The sequence below is a fragment of the Artemia sp. Qi Xiang Cuo genome, chromosome 3 (genome assembly GCF_049724085.1).
Source record: "Artemia sp. Qi Xiang Cuo chromosome 3, ASM4972408v1, whole genome shotgun sequence".
In the NCBI taxonomy this organism is placed as follows: Eukaryota; Metazoa; Arthropoda; class Branchiopoda; order Anostraca; family Artemiidae; genus Artemia; species Artemia sp. Qi Xiang Cuo.
The window spans coordinates 62,002,833-62,017,227 of record NC_142796.1 but is presented as its reverse complement, the minus strand read 5'-3'; the positions used below and the strand labels follow the sequence as shown (position 1 = coordinate 62,017,227).

General features: G+C 37.9%; 1 protein-coding gene and 1 long non-coding RNA gene across 2 annotated transcripts in view; both read left to right on the top strand.

Annotated features, from left to right (window-relative positions):
• The window catches only part of LOC148954381 (uncharacterized), a 92,830-nt gene extending 85,153 nt beyond the window's left edge, over nt 1–7,677 (top strand). The window contains exons 3-4 of the long non-coding RNA XR_016141507.1: nt 6,223–6,317; nt 7,669–7,677. This is a non-coding gene — a long non-coding RNA (uncharacterized LOC148954381). The remainder of the gene's footprint in view (nt 1–6,222; nt 6,318–7,668) is intronic.
• Nucleotides 7,678–11,052: 3,375 nt separating this feature from the next.
• On the top strand, nt 11,053–11,778 carry LOC148954380 (uncharacterized). Its single transcript, XM_089086259.1, has one exon. The coding sequence runs from the start codon at nt 11,053–11,055 to the stop codon at nt 11,776–11,778; it is 726 nt and encodes a 241-aa protein (XP_088942385.1).
• Nucleotides 11,779–14,395: the final 2,617 nt, after the last annotated feature.

Below are 14,395 nucleotides of genomic sequence, written 5' to 3'. Positions count from 1 at the left end.
AAAGGGTTCTTGTGGAAATTTCTAAGGAATACGAGTCTCACTGCTTGTAGTTATCCACTGTATGAGACTAAAAATGCCTTAAGTGAGCCCTTAGGGGATTGAGGTGAGAAAATTCCTGCTGATTATTGGGTTTCGTATTTAGTTCTTTACAATTGTCACGCTATTGTGCAATTTACCGGGCAAAATTACTAAAAGAGATAAATAAACCTAATTAAATTTGTATGCATGTTCAGAATTAACTGTGTGATACTGCCAGACGGCGGTGGTTGATTTTCTCAGAGATAAATAAAAAAAAAATTCCACAAAATAAGTTTTTAAATAAAAAGTAAATAACTCCATTAAACCAAAAATGAACAAAAATAGACCCAAAACAAAGAGAAATTAAAATAAATAACAGAGTCAAACTCAAAACGAGCAAAAATTAATATGAGTAGGGTTCTAAACCCCATGCTTTCTAAAAGCCAGAATATAATTTGTACTTTGCTGAAAAAAAAATCGATTTAATATACATATGCTGATATTTATTCCTTAAAATCTTAATTAATTTTTCATTTCTTATAATTATATAGGTGAAAACATTTAACAGAATTTTTTCAGTAAAGTACAAATTATATTCTGGCTTTTAGAAAGCATAGGGTTTAGAACACTACTCAGATTAATTTCTGCTCGTTTTGAGTTTGACTTATTTTAATTTCTGTTTGTTTTGGGTTTCATTTATTTATTGATACTGATTTGTGGTAGTTGTATGCTTGGTAGATTATATGATTGTTTTTGTTCATTTTTGGTTTAATGGAGTTTGATGGAGATTAAAGCTTATTTTGTGGAAAAAGTTTTTTAATGAATTTCTGTTCGTTTTATATTGGCATAGTCTTTTTCAGGGAGAAAGACTGAGCCTCTTCTGAAGTTAAACAACCATCCCTTCCATAAAAACCTTAAATACCCCCTGGGCATAACTTACAACCCTTGCTCTGAGGGCTGGGGGGATTTTTTATCCTCAAAAACATAATTTCCAAACCGTTTTGATACGCTGAAGAAAATGGCTATCTCAAAATTTAATTGTGAGTGTTTGGGTAAATGATGGGCATGGGGGGAGGGCATTAGCCCTCTGATCACTTTCGACTAATAAAAAAGGCACTAGTTCTCAATTTCCAATCGAATGAGCCCTTTTTGAAGCTTCTACGACAAAACATTCTATAAAAACCTTATATGCCCCAAGGGCATAACTTACGACCCTTGTCCTGGGGGCTGTGGGGAGATTGTGATCCTCAAAGTCATAATTTCCAGACCTTTCAACTATGTTGAACAAAATGGTCATATCAAAATGTTGAGCGGAAATATTTGGAGAAATGATGGACATGGGGCGGGGGTGATTCTCCCTCCGATTGCTTTCGACCATTAAAAAGGACAATAGCCCTCTCAATTTACAATCCAATGAGCCCTTTTTGAAGCTTTTACGACAGCGCTTTCTGTAAAAATATATGCCACCAGGGCATAACTTACATTCTTAGCCCTGAGGGCTGTGGGGGGGGGGTTGTCATACTCAAAAACAAAATTTCCAGACCCTTCAACAACATTCAACAAAATGGTTATATCAAAATGTTGATCGGAAGCGTTTGGGGAAATGATGGGCATGGGGGGGGGCATTCGCCCTCCAATCGCTTTTGACTGTTAATAAGGGCACTAACCCTCTCAATTCCCAATTAAATGAGCCCTTTTTAAGTTTCTACGACAACACTTTCTATAAAAACCTTATTTGCCCGCAAGTCATACCTTACAACCCTTGCCTTGGGGGCTGTGGGGGGTTTGTCATCCTCAAAGACATAATTTCTGGACCTTTGAACTACGTTGGACAAAATGGCTATCTCAAAATTTTGATTGAGTGTTTTCGGGAAAATGGTGGGCGTGAGAGGGGGTTAGTTGTCCTACAATGACTTTCGATTATTAAAAAGGGTACTAACCCTTTCAATTTCCAATCGAATGAGCCCTTTTTTAAGTTTCTACGACAGCACTTCGATAAAAAACCTTATATGCCCCCAGGGCATATTTACAACCCTTGTCCTGAGGGTTGTGGGGGGGGGGGGTGTCATTCTCATGTACCTAATTTCCAGAACTTTTAACTACGTTGAACAAAATGGTTATCTCAAAATTTTGATTACACTTGTTTCCAGAATTGGTGGGCGTGATAGGGGGGTTTGTTGCCCTTCAATCACTTTCGACTATTAAAAAGAGCATTAGCTCTCTCAATTTCAATTGAATGGGCTCTTTTTGAAGTTTCTACGACAGCGCTTTCTATAAAAACCTTATATATCCCAAGGGCATAACTTACAACCCTTGCTCTGAGGGGTGTTTGCGGGGGGGGGGGATTTATCATCCTCAACGACATAATTCCCAAAACTTTCAACTGCATTGAATAAGATGGATATCTCAAAATTTTGATTGCTTGTGTTTGTTGAAATGCTGGGCGTGAGAGGGGGGCTAGTTGCCCTGCAATCACTTTCGACTATTAAAAAGGGCACTAGCTCTTTTAATAATTCCAATTGAATGAGCCCTTTTTGAAGTTTCTACGACAACGCTTTCTATAAAAAACCTTGTTCGCCCCAAGGGCATAACTTACAACCCTTGCCCTGAGGGGTGAGGGGGGTTTGTCATCCTCAAAGACATAATTTTCAGAACTTTCAACTACGTTGAGCAAAATGGCTGTCTCAAAATTATGATTGGATATGTTTGGAAAAATGATGGGCGAAAAATGGCACAAACCTTATATGCCCCCAGGGCATAAATTACAACCCTTGCCCTGAGGACAGGAGTGTCCTCCTCAAAGACACTCCCAGAATTTTGATTAGATGTGTTTGGGGAAATTGTGGGAGTGGAAGGGGTATTAGTTGCCTTCCCAACACTTTCGACTATTAAAAAGGGCATAAACCACTCCAATTTCCAATCGAATGAGCCATTTTTTAAGTTTCTATGACAACTCCTTCGATACGAAGTGCCCTGGTCTAAGACCAACCAACCAACAAAAATAAATAAATAAGTAATACATTGTGCCAACATCGTTCTTTGCTTAGGCAGCGCTATTGCGCTGCCTGTGATGAACTTTTCTCATCAGTTTACTATACTCCTTGTCCCTGCATTTAGCCATCCAAGGCTGACACTGTGCCACCACTAACACTCCAAATAACATATTTATCCACCAAAGACCCTAAAATGATTTCTTTAAAATTGCCAATCTTAGCACCAGAATTATCCAGTACACTTCATGTAATTCTGACACCGTATAGAGACTGAGACGTGAATCTGGGGGCGGGTGTGAAGTACGAGCTATGACGTTAAATTGATCGGATATATATATATATATATATATATATATATATATATATATATATATATATATATATATATATATATATATATATATATATATATATATATATATATATATATATATATATATATATATATATATATATATTTATATATATAAATTATATTGAAGCCTAAAGCAGGCCATGTCAATACGCCTACACTGACAGTGCGCATCCCATTGAATTTAGTATATTCCTATAGGTCAATACTATATAGAGACTCGAAGAAACATATAGTGGCTCTTTGATATTTTTAGATTTATAATCGCGTTGAAGTTCATTCAAAGAAACTGACTCAGAGGAAATTGTTTATAATAAGTCCTATCTGGCACGTGCCTTGTCCCTAGGAATTTCTGGCACATAATCTTTTTCAAAACACCTCAGTAACTTTTTTCATTTTAATGTCATCGGTTATTTTGTTGTGGATATATTCTGTTTATTAGAATACATATTGTACATATTGTTTATAAATCATGAATGGGTGTAAAATAACCGAAACCTATGCTGATCCAATGGATGTGCTATGTAGTTCTCCGTTTGAAAAGAATCTAAGTAAGAATTTTTGTTTAATTGGTGCTACTTTTATCTCTTTAATATCGCACTTCAACGCAACAGGCTGCGCAGTGTCACAATTCACAGTCGTACTTCAACGCAAGAGGTTGCACAGTGTCACAGACAATTACCATGTTGTACATCTCTGATCTTGTCTCTGATTTTAAGTCAGTTTCGGTGTGGTCTTAGTATTTGCGCTCGAAGATAATATTCCTATAGCTAAGTGACTGCAATTCGAATTCTAATGATCGCCATGCACGTTTTCAAAAGAAAGAACCTCCCATTGAAATTTATCTTTTCTATCGTCCAGCAGCGAGCAAATTGAGGTTTCATTTTCTTCCCTTTTAACTCCTGGTTTACTCCGCTGCGTTTTCGCGCAAAAACGGTCGTTGTTGTGTGACCCGTCAAATTTCATCCGTTTGTTTTTGCTTCAGGTTTATGCGTCATAACTGTTCAACGACTGCGCTGAAATATTTCTACTGAGCCGTTGAAAAATGCATCCGTTATTTTGAATTGAAAGTTTTTTTGAACCTTATAATGCAAATAACTGAGAAACTAATTATATTTATTACAAGTCATCCATTAATAAATGGCCGAGGACATGGGGACTTTTCAAAGAAACATTTAATCCTCAAGGTCTGGGGACCTAAATTAATTAAGCGCAACTAGCCTGGGTTAATGCGAACTAGCCTTTTGAATATTTTTTCTTAGCTTCTAGAACTTGATTTAGCCTGTTCCTATGCCTATGCTATTTAAATATCTCTTAATAGTTTTCACGCTTCAACATAAAACAAGTAGAAATAGTTACGCATTAGAGCTTTAATTTAGTTAAACCTAAAAGTACTATAGGTTGAGGTTGTTTTTCTTGTGAATGAGATGTTTCCTTATAACTTGGAATAATTAATTGTATAAGTGTTTGGTTGGTTATTATTCTTCCAGTATAGTGACGATTTCTTAAATCTCAAAATTGACTCTGGATGAATGAAACATACAAATAATGATTGTAATTAAATTTTTGTGGCTTGGAGTTTTTCTTTAGAGTAAAGGATTTTTTTTCGTTTGTTGGATGCTTCTGTGCTGCTAACAATTCTTAAACATTAAATTCTTTTAAGTTTATGTCAGTAAATCAGAATTCCTCAAATATCATATTGCAACTTAAATTTAACGTACATACAATTTTACACATTTATAAATTATCACATTGTAACTCATTTTCAGGGGTGGATCCAGGGGGGTCAGGGGACCCTCCCCTCAAGATTTTTCTGGCGCCCTCATTCCTTGTTTTTTTGCTTTTTTACTCTTTTATAATAAATCTGTCAGTTTGGTCACTTGTTGGCACCTTTGTCACATTGTCCCCCCCCCCCCAAGAGTTTGGTCATTGGTGCCCTAGTCACATTGGGCCTCCCCCAAGATTTTGCTCTAGGTCCGCCCCTGCTCGTAAATAATTTCTGAGACCACACTGGATAATCATGATAAAACATAAAATCGCGAAGAAAGGAAGAAAACGAAAACAATTAACAGCCAGTGAAAAAATTGAAAAAATATTTCGGTCAAGACCTCCGCTTGACCGTCCTCAGTGCAGAATAAAACTGATAAAAATGTAAAAAACCAAACCTTAAAATAAAAACACAAAACTAAAACTGGACGACCCTTTCTCAGTAACGGTGAAAGGGTAACTGAATAAAAAAAAAAACAAGTCTAAATGGCATTTCACAATTTCATTTTACATAAAGCACTCTTAAAGGCCAATCGCTTTCCAGTTGTAGGACTTAGAAAAGTTTCTCCAGTGTCTCTATTGAGAGCTACCTTTTGGTGAATGTGCTTTTTTATTTCAACTGCCGCCCTGAAAACTTGCGTGAGACCTTTGACGAGGGCAACAATGGAGGTTTCGTCAAACAAAATGAAATGGTGTGGACTCTCATACACATGTTGAGCCAAGGCGGAATCAAAAACCTCAAGCCTTTGGCGTATCCTCATGACCTTGTCGATTGAGGGCTCATGTTCGGATAACTTCTCCCCCAATTACCGTTAGGTTCTACCTACATAAAAACAGTCACAACAACAAGGATTTCTATAAATACCACTACCCAGAATGGGGCTGGTTTTATCTTTGATGCTGTTAAAAAACAACGAAAAACATTCTGGATAGTGGTGTGTATAGAATTCCTTGTTCCTGTGGCTGTTTTTATGTTAAAAGGTACAACAGTGATTTTTCAGAGACTTTCCTGATAACGCCATAGACCAAAGTAGTTTTTCTCCCGGGCTTATTATATTTATTCAATAATTAACTTATTCATTATTATTTCAGATGCATTACTTGCTGATCTGCAGAAGACAGTTGAGCCGAATGTAAGTGGTAAACATGTCTTGTCGGAAACGTTTGAGTACCGGACCGGTGAACAGGTAACTTTTTGCCTGTTTTATTGCGGTGTACTGCTTATGCGCACGGTTATTTTGAAACATATAATTCAGCATGTCTTGAATAGGGGAAGATAAGAAATCAAGGATCGTGTTGACTGTATCATAGTCGAGGTTGCCAACTGGACATATTTTTTTCCAAAGGACATATTCCCATGTGTCGGAGCACAATGACATAATTGGGCAAATAAAGGACGTATTTTAGAAATAAAAGGGGCATATTTTGCAAATTTATGATATAAAAAGTATATTTACCAACTGGATGTATAATTTTGCAAAGGAAAAAAAATGCCAGTAGCACAAAAGTAGCGCTGAAACTACTTATCTAGCACCAAATCTACTTAACTACTTACTTTGTAATATTTTTGTATATTTTATACTGCATTTTTCGGAACTGCTTGCTCTTTCCCGAAGACAACTACCTGCAAATATTCTTAAAATTCCTTGCAAGTTTGCTTTCTTTTATATACAAAATGATTTTATTTCTCCTTGTCTTTATGCTACAGTCAAGATAGCAGGCAAGTAGGTACCCTTTTCGCTAAAACTCACTTCCAGCATTCGATAGTTAGGCAAATACATCTATCTTTCTTTTTTATCAAATATTACCAATTAAAAATGAAAAGTTAACAAAATGAAAAATTTGGATTCTTGATGGCTTGTAATCAAAACAAAAGCCAATCACCCACGATGAATTCCGTCAGTTTAAAAATTTTTAAGGAAAGAGCGATATGGACACAATATATTATATGTATTTTTTTTTCTGACCAGGGCACTTTTTTCTGACATATAGATGTAGTTATCGCAGAAACCTCGAAAGGAGCTCATTCGATTAGAAATTGAAAGTTCTAGTGCCCATTTTAAGAATCAAAAGTGATTGAAGGGCAACCAGCCCCTCCGGTCCGTCATTTCCCCAGACACCTCCAATCAATATTTTCATATTGCCATTTTGTTCAACACAGTTGAAAGGTTGAGTAATTATATTTTTGAGGGTGACAGCCCCCCCCCCCCCCCCCAAAGCCCTCAGGGCGTGGCCTATGAGCTATAATAGTTGCCCACTGCTAACATTAAAGCCAAAGATGGCTTTAAACGATTGTTTGCCTGTTATTTCAAGCAAATTAATGGCCCTGTGTCAATTCTAAATTCTTAGTCAACCTTCTTAAGACCATAGGCGGGCGTGCCTTGTTTGCCTCTAAAGCCATTTAAACATTTGCCTCTCAAATACTTGGACTATCTGTCTTGGCTTTTCTCTGTCTACAATTAGCCATGGCTTGATGCAACCGATGTAACCTACCGCAAAATATTTGATAACTTTAATTCAAAGTGCCTCTTATTACAGGCAATCTAACGGTCTTATGTCAATTTTAAATTCTTGGTTAGCATGCCTGAGACTAGGCAGGCATGCTTTTCCAAAAACTAGCAAGCAAGTATGTGTCCAATAAGAGAGTCATGCATACTCCCGCCATTTACCCGTGCCTCAGCCATTTAAACATTTGCCTCTCAATTACTTCGACTATCTGTCTTTGCTTTTCTCTATCTACAATTAGCCATGTCTTGATGCAACCTATGCAACCTGCAAAATACTTGATAACTTCAATTCAAAATCGACGGAAGGTGTGGAAGGCGTGGTCGTATAAACTTCAGAGGGGTTCATTGGATTGGAAATCAGAAGTTCTAATGCTCTTTTTAAGTGTCATAAATAATCGGAGGCCAACTAGCCATCCCCTCTTGTCTTCTCTTCCCGAAATGCATATGGTGGAAGTTTTGAGATAGCCATTTTGCCAAAAAAAACTCCTAAGATCATATAACAAAGCCTTCAGGGTTAACGCAACCCCCCAGAACCTGGGAATAAGGGTTGTAAGTTATGCCCCGGGGCACATAAGGTGTTTATGGAAAGTGTGGTCGTGTAAACTTTAGAAAAGGCTACTTTGATTTGAAATTGAAAGTTTTAGTTCTTTTTTAAGAATTAAAAGGGATAGGAAGGCAACCAGCCCCTCCTTCCGAAGCCCTTTTTCCCCAAACGCATCTCATCGATATTTTGAGATAGTACCCCATGATGGGATACTTACACTTCTCTTGTTCCTGCGTAATGGCAGTACCTGGACTTTGATTACTGGATTGCGATTTTCCTAATAACGTGGAGGTGCGATGGCGAAGCATGTACGAAATGTTGTGCTGAACTTTATGCATCGCTCGATCCAAACATTAAACAAAATAGAGAAATTTGTTAAAAGAGCAGTGGAGTTTTTCTCTCATCCGGACATACTAACCGCGAAAGAAAAGTTGATTTCTATTGGGAGTAAACTGGGGTATGACTACGTATTCCAGAAAACTGCGAACGACAATGACAATATTGTTGAAATGTCAAAGATATTGTCGAAATGTGCCAAAGACAAGAAATCATTACCACAATTTGTCATTGTGGATCCCCAAGTAGTTCCAACATGTCCAGATGAAATCAGTGCTTGTTATTGGGTCGAAGTTAACGAAATGTGTCGCCGCGTAGATGTTGGACGAGACTCGATAGCTGGAAAAATCAAGCTAGCTACGGATAAGTTCTCCGATCAATTAAGTAAAGTGTCTGAACAGTGTGTTGCTATTTCCAACAATATGTCCCGAGCTCATCCCTCTCTTGGACCACAAGTGACTCTACAGAAGCCTCTGTACTCAGTGGTGGTTAGAAATAAGCTATCTAATGTCAACTCGCCACGCGCTAGGCAAGAGTTTATAAGCAAGCTGTGCCCAAGTCGGGTTGATTCGGACTCTCTTATTCTAAAGAATAGCAAAAATGATTGGAAAATCCTTGTCAATTCACGCGATTCAGCAACACAATTAGCCCAGGCCATGAGTAGTAAGCAAATTGACATACAAGTGAAAGTGCCTCAATTTGTAGGCATTGTAAAGCGGATTCCTAGTTCTCTAGATGAAAACAAGCTGAGTCGAGTAGCTGGGTGTGAAAAAGCTGTCCAGTGTAATGATACTAAAGCCTTCTAATTGTTCTACCCTATTCGTGCTAATCTGGACAATGTTATTGTCAACCCCCTTAAAGTCTATCCTTAGCTGATCGGGGCTGAGGGGTTCTGTTTCTTGCCCCAGCTCTGCCATAAATGTCACACTATTGGTTAGACTGCTACCATCTGCAACGAACAAGGAAATTGCTCACATTATGGAGGCACTTTTCATATGTCTTCAAAAGTTCGCTCGTGTAAAAAGCCCCAAATATGTTTAAATTGTAGCTCAAAAAAGCACAATTGCTACCACGCCTCATGCCCACTTAATCAAGCACAGCCGTCTTTGCCTCCTGTACCATGGTGGGTTGCAAGGTGTATTGTTGGAATATGAATGGTAAATTGCTGGACAAATTGCCATTTCTTAGTGATCTATCCACGAAATACCACCTTATTTGCCTCCAAGAACATTTTCTCACGAAGCCAGGTCAACTTGCTAAAATTTTCTCCAGATCATCATTAGATTATACAGCCAGCACGCAAATCCAGCAATCACGGGCGTCCTTCAGGAGGGCTTGCTATAATCTCCAATTCTGTTCGCTTCCCCCCTGCCTGTCTCCACCAAATTGAACACTTCCAACTTATTAAGTGTGGGGATTTCATTGTAGCCAATCTTTACTGCCTACTAATTAAAATAATATTGTTTCGGAGCAAAAATTTGCCATTGCTTGCAAGAGACTCGGAATCTCAATAAAGAAAGTACTAAGGGACGGCTTACCATTAGTGATTTTGGGGGACTTTAACTGTAACATTGAAGACAGCAGCAACTCTTGTGCCCAAGTGCTTCTAAGTTCACTTCCTAATGGATTCATGCTAGCCACGAAAAGCAAGCAATATTCTTTTATAAGTGTCTCTCAGTCTGTGTCTAACATCGATCACGCTATTAGTTATAATGTTGAGCTACCGGAATGTACTCAGACCATTAGCCCCTTTCTGTCACTATTCCATGTACTGTGAAGTCTTACCCGCCGAAACCTGAAGCGGATCTCGTAAGTGACTGGAAGAAGGCCTCCCACTCTTTATTTCAACGAAAGTGTGCCGACATCCTCGGACAAATGAAGGTCTCATTTAATCTGCTCCAGTAGAATGCTGACTTACCTGATAGTGAAATAAGTCTGCAATTAGACCTATACTTTGCTGAAATATGTCCACGCTTTAAAAATAGCTAACAGCCAAGCTGTTCCGAGTGTTGAATTGCGCCGTATATCTCGAGCAAAAGGGTGGGCTCAAAACTCCGAGTTGGCTAATGCACAGGCTGCGGCTAAGTTTTGGCTGCAGATTTTGCATGGAAGTGACAGGTCTAAAAGTGGCACAGTCAATCAAATTCGTATTTTTATAGACATTAGAGTGCTTTTACACTCGAATCGGCGTTAAAAATTATTAATAATCCCGAGCTGATTTGGAATCTGCGTGCAACGCCCGATCAGTAAAATAATCTGATTTCCATTCCGGGTGGTGAGAAAGACTAGGTGGAAGATTTTAGTGAGAACCTTGCAACCGCAGACGAGTAAAAAAAACCAAATGTTTTATGAGCAACTTAGTCCCCTCCTTACTAAAGAGTTAATTTTTTTTTTGTGAACAGTAGTCAAATCCGAGAAGTGTGCAAAAAATTAACGAAAAAATCGTCAAGTGGGGCCGATAGAATATGTGCACATCATCTATTGAACGGTAGTCCCCTTTTATTTGAACATCTTGCAATTGCTTACCAGATTATTATGACACATGGTGTTGTACCATATTTATTTAGCTTAGGATCCATAACACCTATGCTGAAAAAAGGAAAACCCGCAACAGAACCTTCTTCTTATAGACCGATAACTATTTCCTCTGTTTTTTGCAAGCTTTTTGAATTGTTAATAATAGGTGGCATCAGGAAGTGCTGCAAGGCCCCTTCCCACCAGTTTGGTTTTCAGTCAGGAATGGGATGCGCTCATGCTTTATATGTTGCAGCAAAGTTTCTGTTAGATGCGCACATTTCTAATGAATCGCTGGCTATTGGTGAATACGACGTACGCCGCGCATTTGACTTGGGCACATATGCACAGATAATGCTAGAAATACGGAAAAATGATGTCCACCCAGCTATTGTTCGACCTCTTTATGATCTGTATCGCCAACTAAATGTGTGTTTACGCATTCCTTATGCAGAACCCACTAGGAAAATCCCTGTAAAAAAGGTATTAAACAAGGTGCGATTTCTTCGCCATAGTTGTTTATTAATAGTATTTCCGAGGCGCAGAAGCTGTATTCTAAGAGGAATAGATGTTACCATAGTTGAATTTGCGGATGACGCCTTGAATTTTTCTCGGCAAATAGCATCCCTAGAAAGTAATTTTGATATCCTGTCATCTCAGTATGGTGATATTGGCCTTAGTTTTAATTTGTCAAAATCGAAAGTAATGTTGTTTAACTGGAATAGGTCTGCTCTACCTCACATTTAACTAGGATCCCAGTCTCTCAAGCCTGTGGAGTTCCTAGTATAATTGGGACTGCCCATCGGTGACACACTGTCATCTATCCGTTCGCTAATAATCACACATATAGAGCCTAAAGTTAGAACTGCGTATGGGGCCACAATTTCTTCGAAGAGAAATCTTAATAGGTTTTCACTGGCTAGAATTTATAATGCTGTCGCGGTGCCACATATATCATATATAACACCATTTTGGAAACTTCTGTATTAAGAAGATAAATTTAAAATTGGAGGGCAACCAGCCCCTCCGGTCCGTCATTTCCCCAGACACCTCCAATCAATTTTTTCATATTGCCATTTTGTTCAACACAGCTGAAAGGTTGAGTAATTATATTTTTGAGGGTGACCGCCCCCCCCCCAAGTATTTAGGTAAAAATGACACATTTGTGGATGCTCAGGGGACATATTCATGGACCAGAAAGTTGGTAACCCTGATCATATTGTGCCTTATCGGCTGATCTGATACCTATTGCATAAGAGAGAAAAAAGAAGACTCTTTAAACTCTTCATCCTCTAGCAAAAGGTATTTTCATAATGTTCTTGTTTCTCATCGCCTAGAGAACGAACGTGGTGGCCTAGTGAATGAAGATCATCGCCCTGTAAACGAGCATGAATACCGATATCTGGCCGAATGTCTTTTAACTTGCTTTCAAATATAAATTGTGTATTAATTCATGCATATTGATGCTGGTCACAGTTTTCTTTAAGCGTCTTTGTTAATATGCACACAATGGATGCAATTTGGTGCGATACTTGCCATCTAGAAAAGGTGTTGATGTGACAAATTTTCCAGTTTATAAAGATTCCAAATATGCATTTTTCATCAAGGGCAGAGCTACCAGTAAAAAATAAATTCCGTAATTTCCTTATAAAAGGGATTCCCTTCACTATATTTGAAAGGTTTCTTGGAGATAATTCTAAACAAGTATTTCCTATCTGATTCAAGATGACCGTTTTGAATCAGCGAAAGTAGTAAAATTTTTCGCGCTAAGTCTTTAGGGCGGGTTCAGCGTCATTCGTTTTATTTACTCAGTGAAAAGATACATTGAAAATTCACAAGAAAAATCAAATTTAGAGGAACATAGTCCAAAGGCTAAAAGGAAACAGTCTGTTTATATCTGCGTCAAGGAAACAAATTAGCAATATTTTAGAATGAAACATTTTTTGAGCTAAGAAGATAAAATACTGAATGATGGAACGATATTTTGATAAGACCTGTCTTAATTGGTTAAATAGGGGCCTGGGGTGGACTAGGAGGGGGCAGGGTGACAAGGGGCACATTTTCCCCAGAAGATCGAACCAGTGGCGCCAATTCATGAACATGTAGGGGGGGGGGATTTTTTGTCGATTTTTTTTTTAATGAAGAGTCCAAAAAAAAACATTTAGTAAACATACCTAAAACAGAGTGTAGCGGCGACTTCGCTGCTCGCAAAATCGTCGACTAATCTATCCAAATCCAGTTTCTTTACCTCCTGTTTTTCAACGGCCATTATAATGAGATCACTGAGTCTGTCGTTTCCCATCGTTGATCGCAGATCGTCCTTCATACGCTCTAATGCTGAGAAGAATTGTTCATTGCTGGCAGTGGTCACAGGCAAATTAGCAACTAACAGTAGAACCCTATCATGAGCTCGTGACGGGGCTCCTTATATGGGCATAGAATACTGACGGGGCACCAAATATGGTCATAGAGTCATTAGGGAGAATGATTACGTAATGGGGTCAATGACCTCTTTTTCCAAGGTCGATTTATTTGATGTTTTTCTCGGATGTCAACATCAAATTATGGATGTTTTATGGTTTTTGTCAGTGAGAATTTGAAAAACAGGAACTTTGTTACATTTATGGATGTCAACAGCAATTCATGTCTGTTATATGGTTTTCTCAGTGACAATGAAAAAACTAGAATTTTCTCACTTGGATTTATATGATCGCTAGGGGAAATTATTGATTCACGAAGGGGGGGATTAAGAAACAAACATGGCTTCATTGTTGTTTGGTTAGCTTAGCATGATAAATTGATTTACATAATAACTATGAAAATTATTGATTCATGAAGGGGGGATTAAGAAACAAACATGGCTTCATTGTTGTTTGGTTAGCTTAACCTGAGAAATTGATTTACATAATCGATATGGAAATTATTGATTCACGAAGGGGAGAATTAAGAAAAATTAAGGCTTCTTTAATCTTAGGTCTGAGGGATAAACGTTCCTTAGGTCAGAGAGAAAGATTAATATACTATTTTTAAATAGGGCTTCACGAAGGGGGAATTAAGAAACATTAAGGCTTCTTTAATCTTAGGTCTGAGGGATAAACGTTCTTTAGGTCAGAGAAAAAAATTAATATTCTATTTTTAAATAGGGCTTCATTGATCTATAGTGTCATGAATTATAAATAACATCACTTGTTATCTTGGAATTATGTGGGAGTCTAAAGAGATAGAAATTATATTTTTAAATACGGCTTCACGGAGCTTTAAGTCGGAGAGATAAATTGATATTCTAACGAAACCATAATAGTTTAGCTAGGAAAATTTATGAGATGAAGAGATTAACGTAGGAAAGGGTTTCCTAGAAATTTGA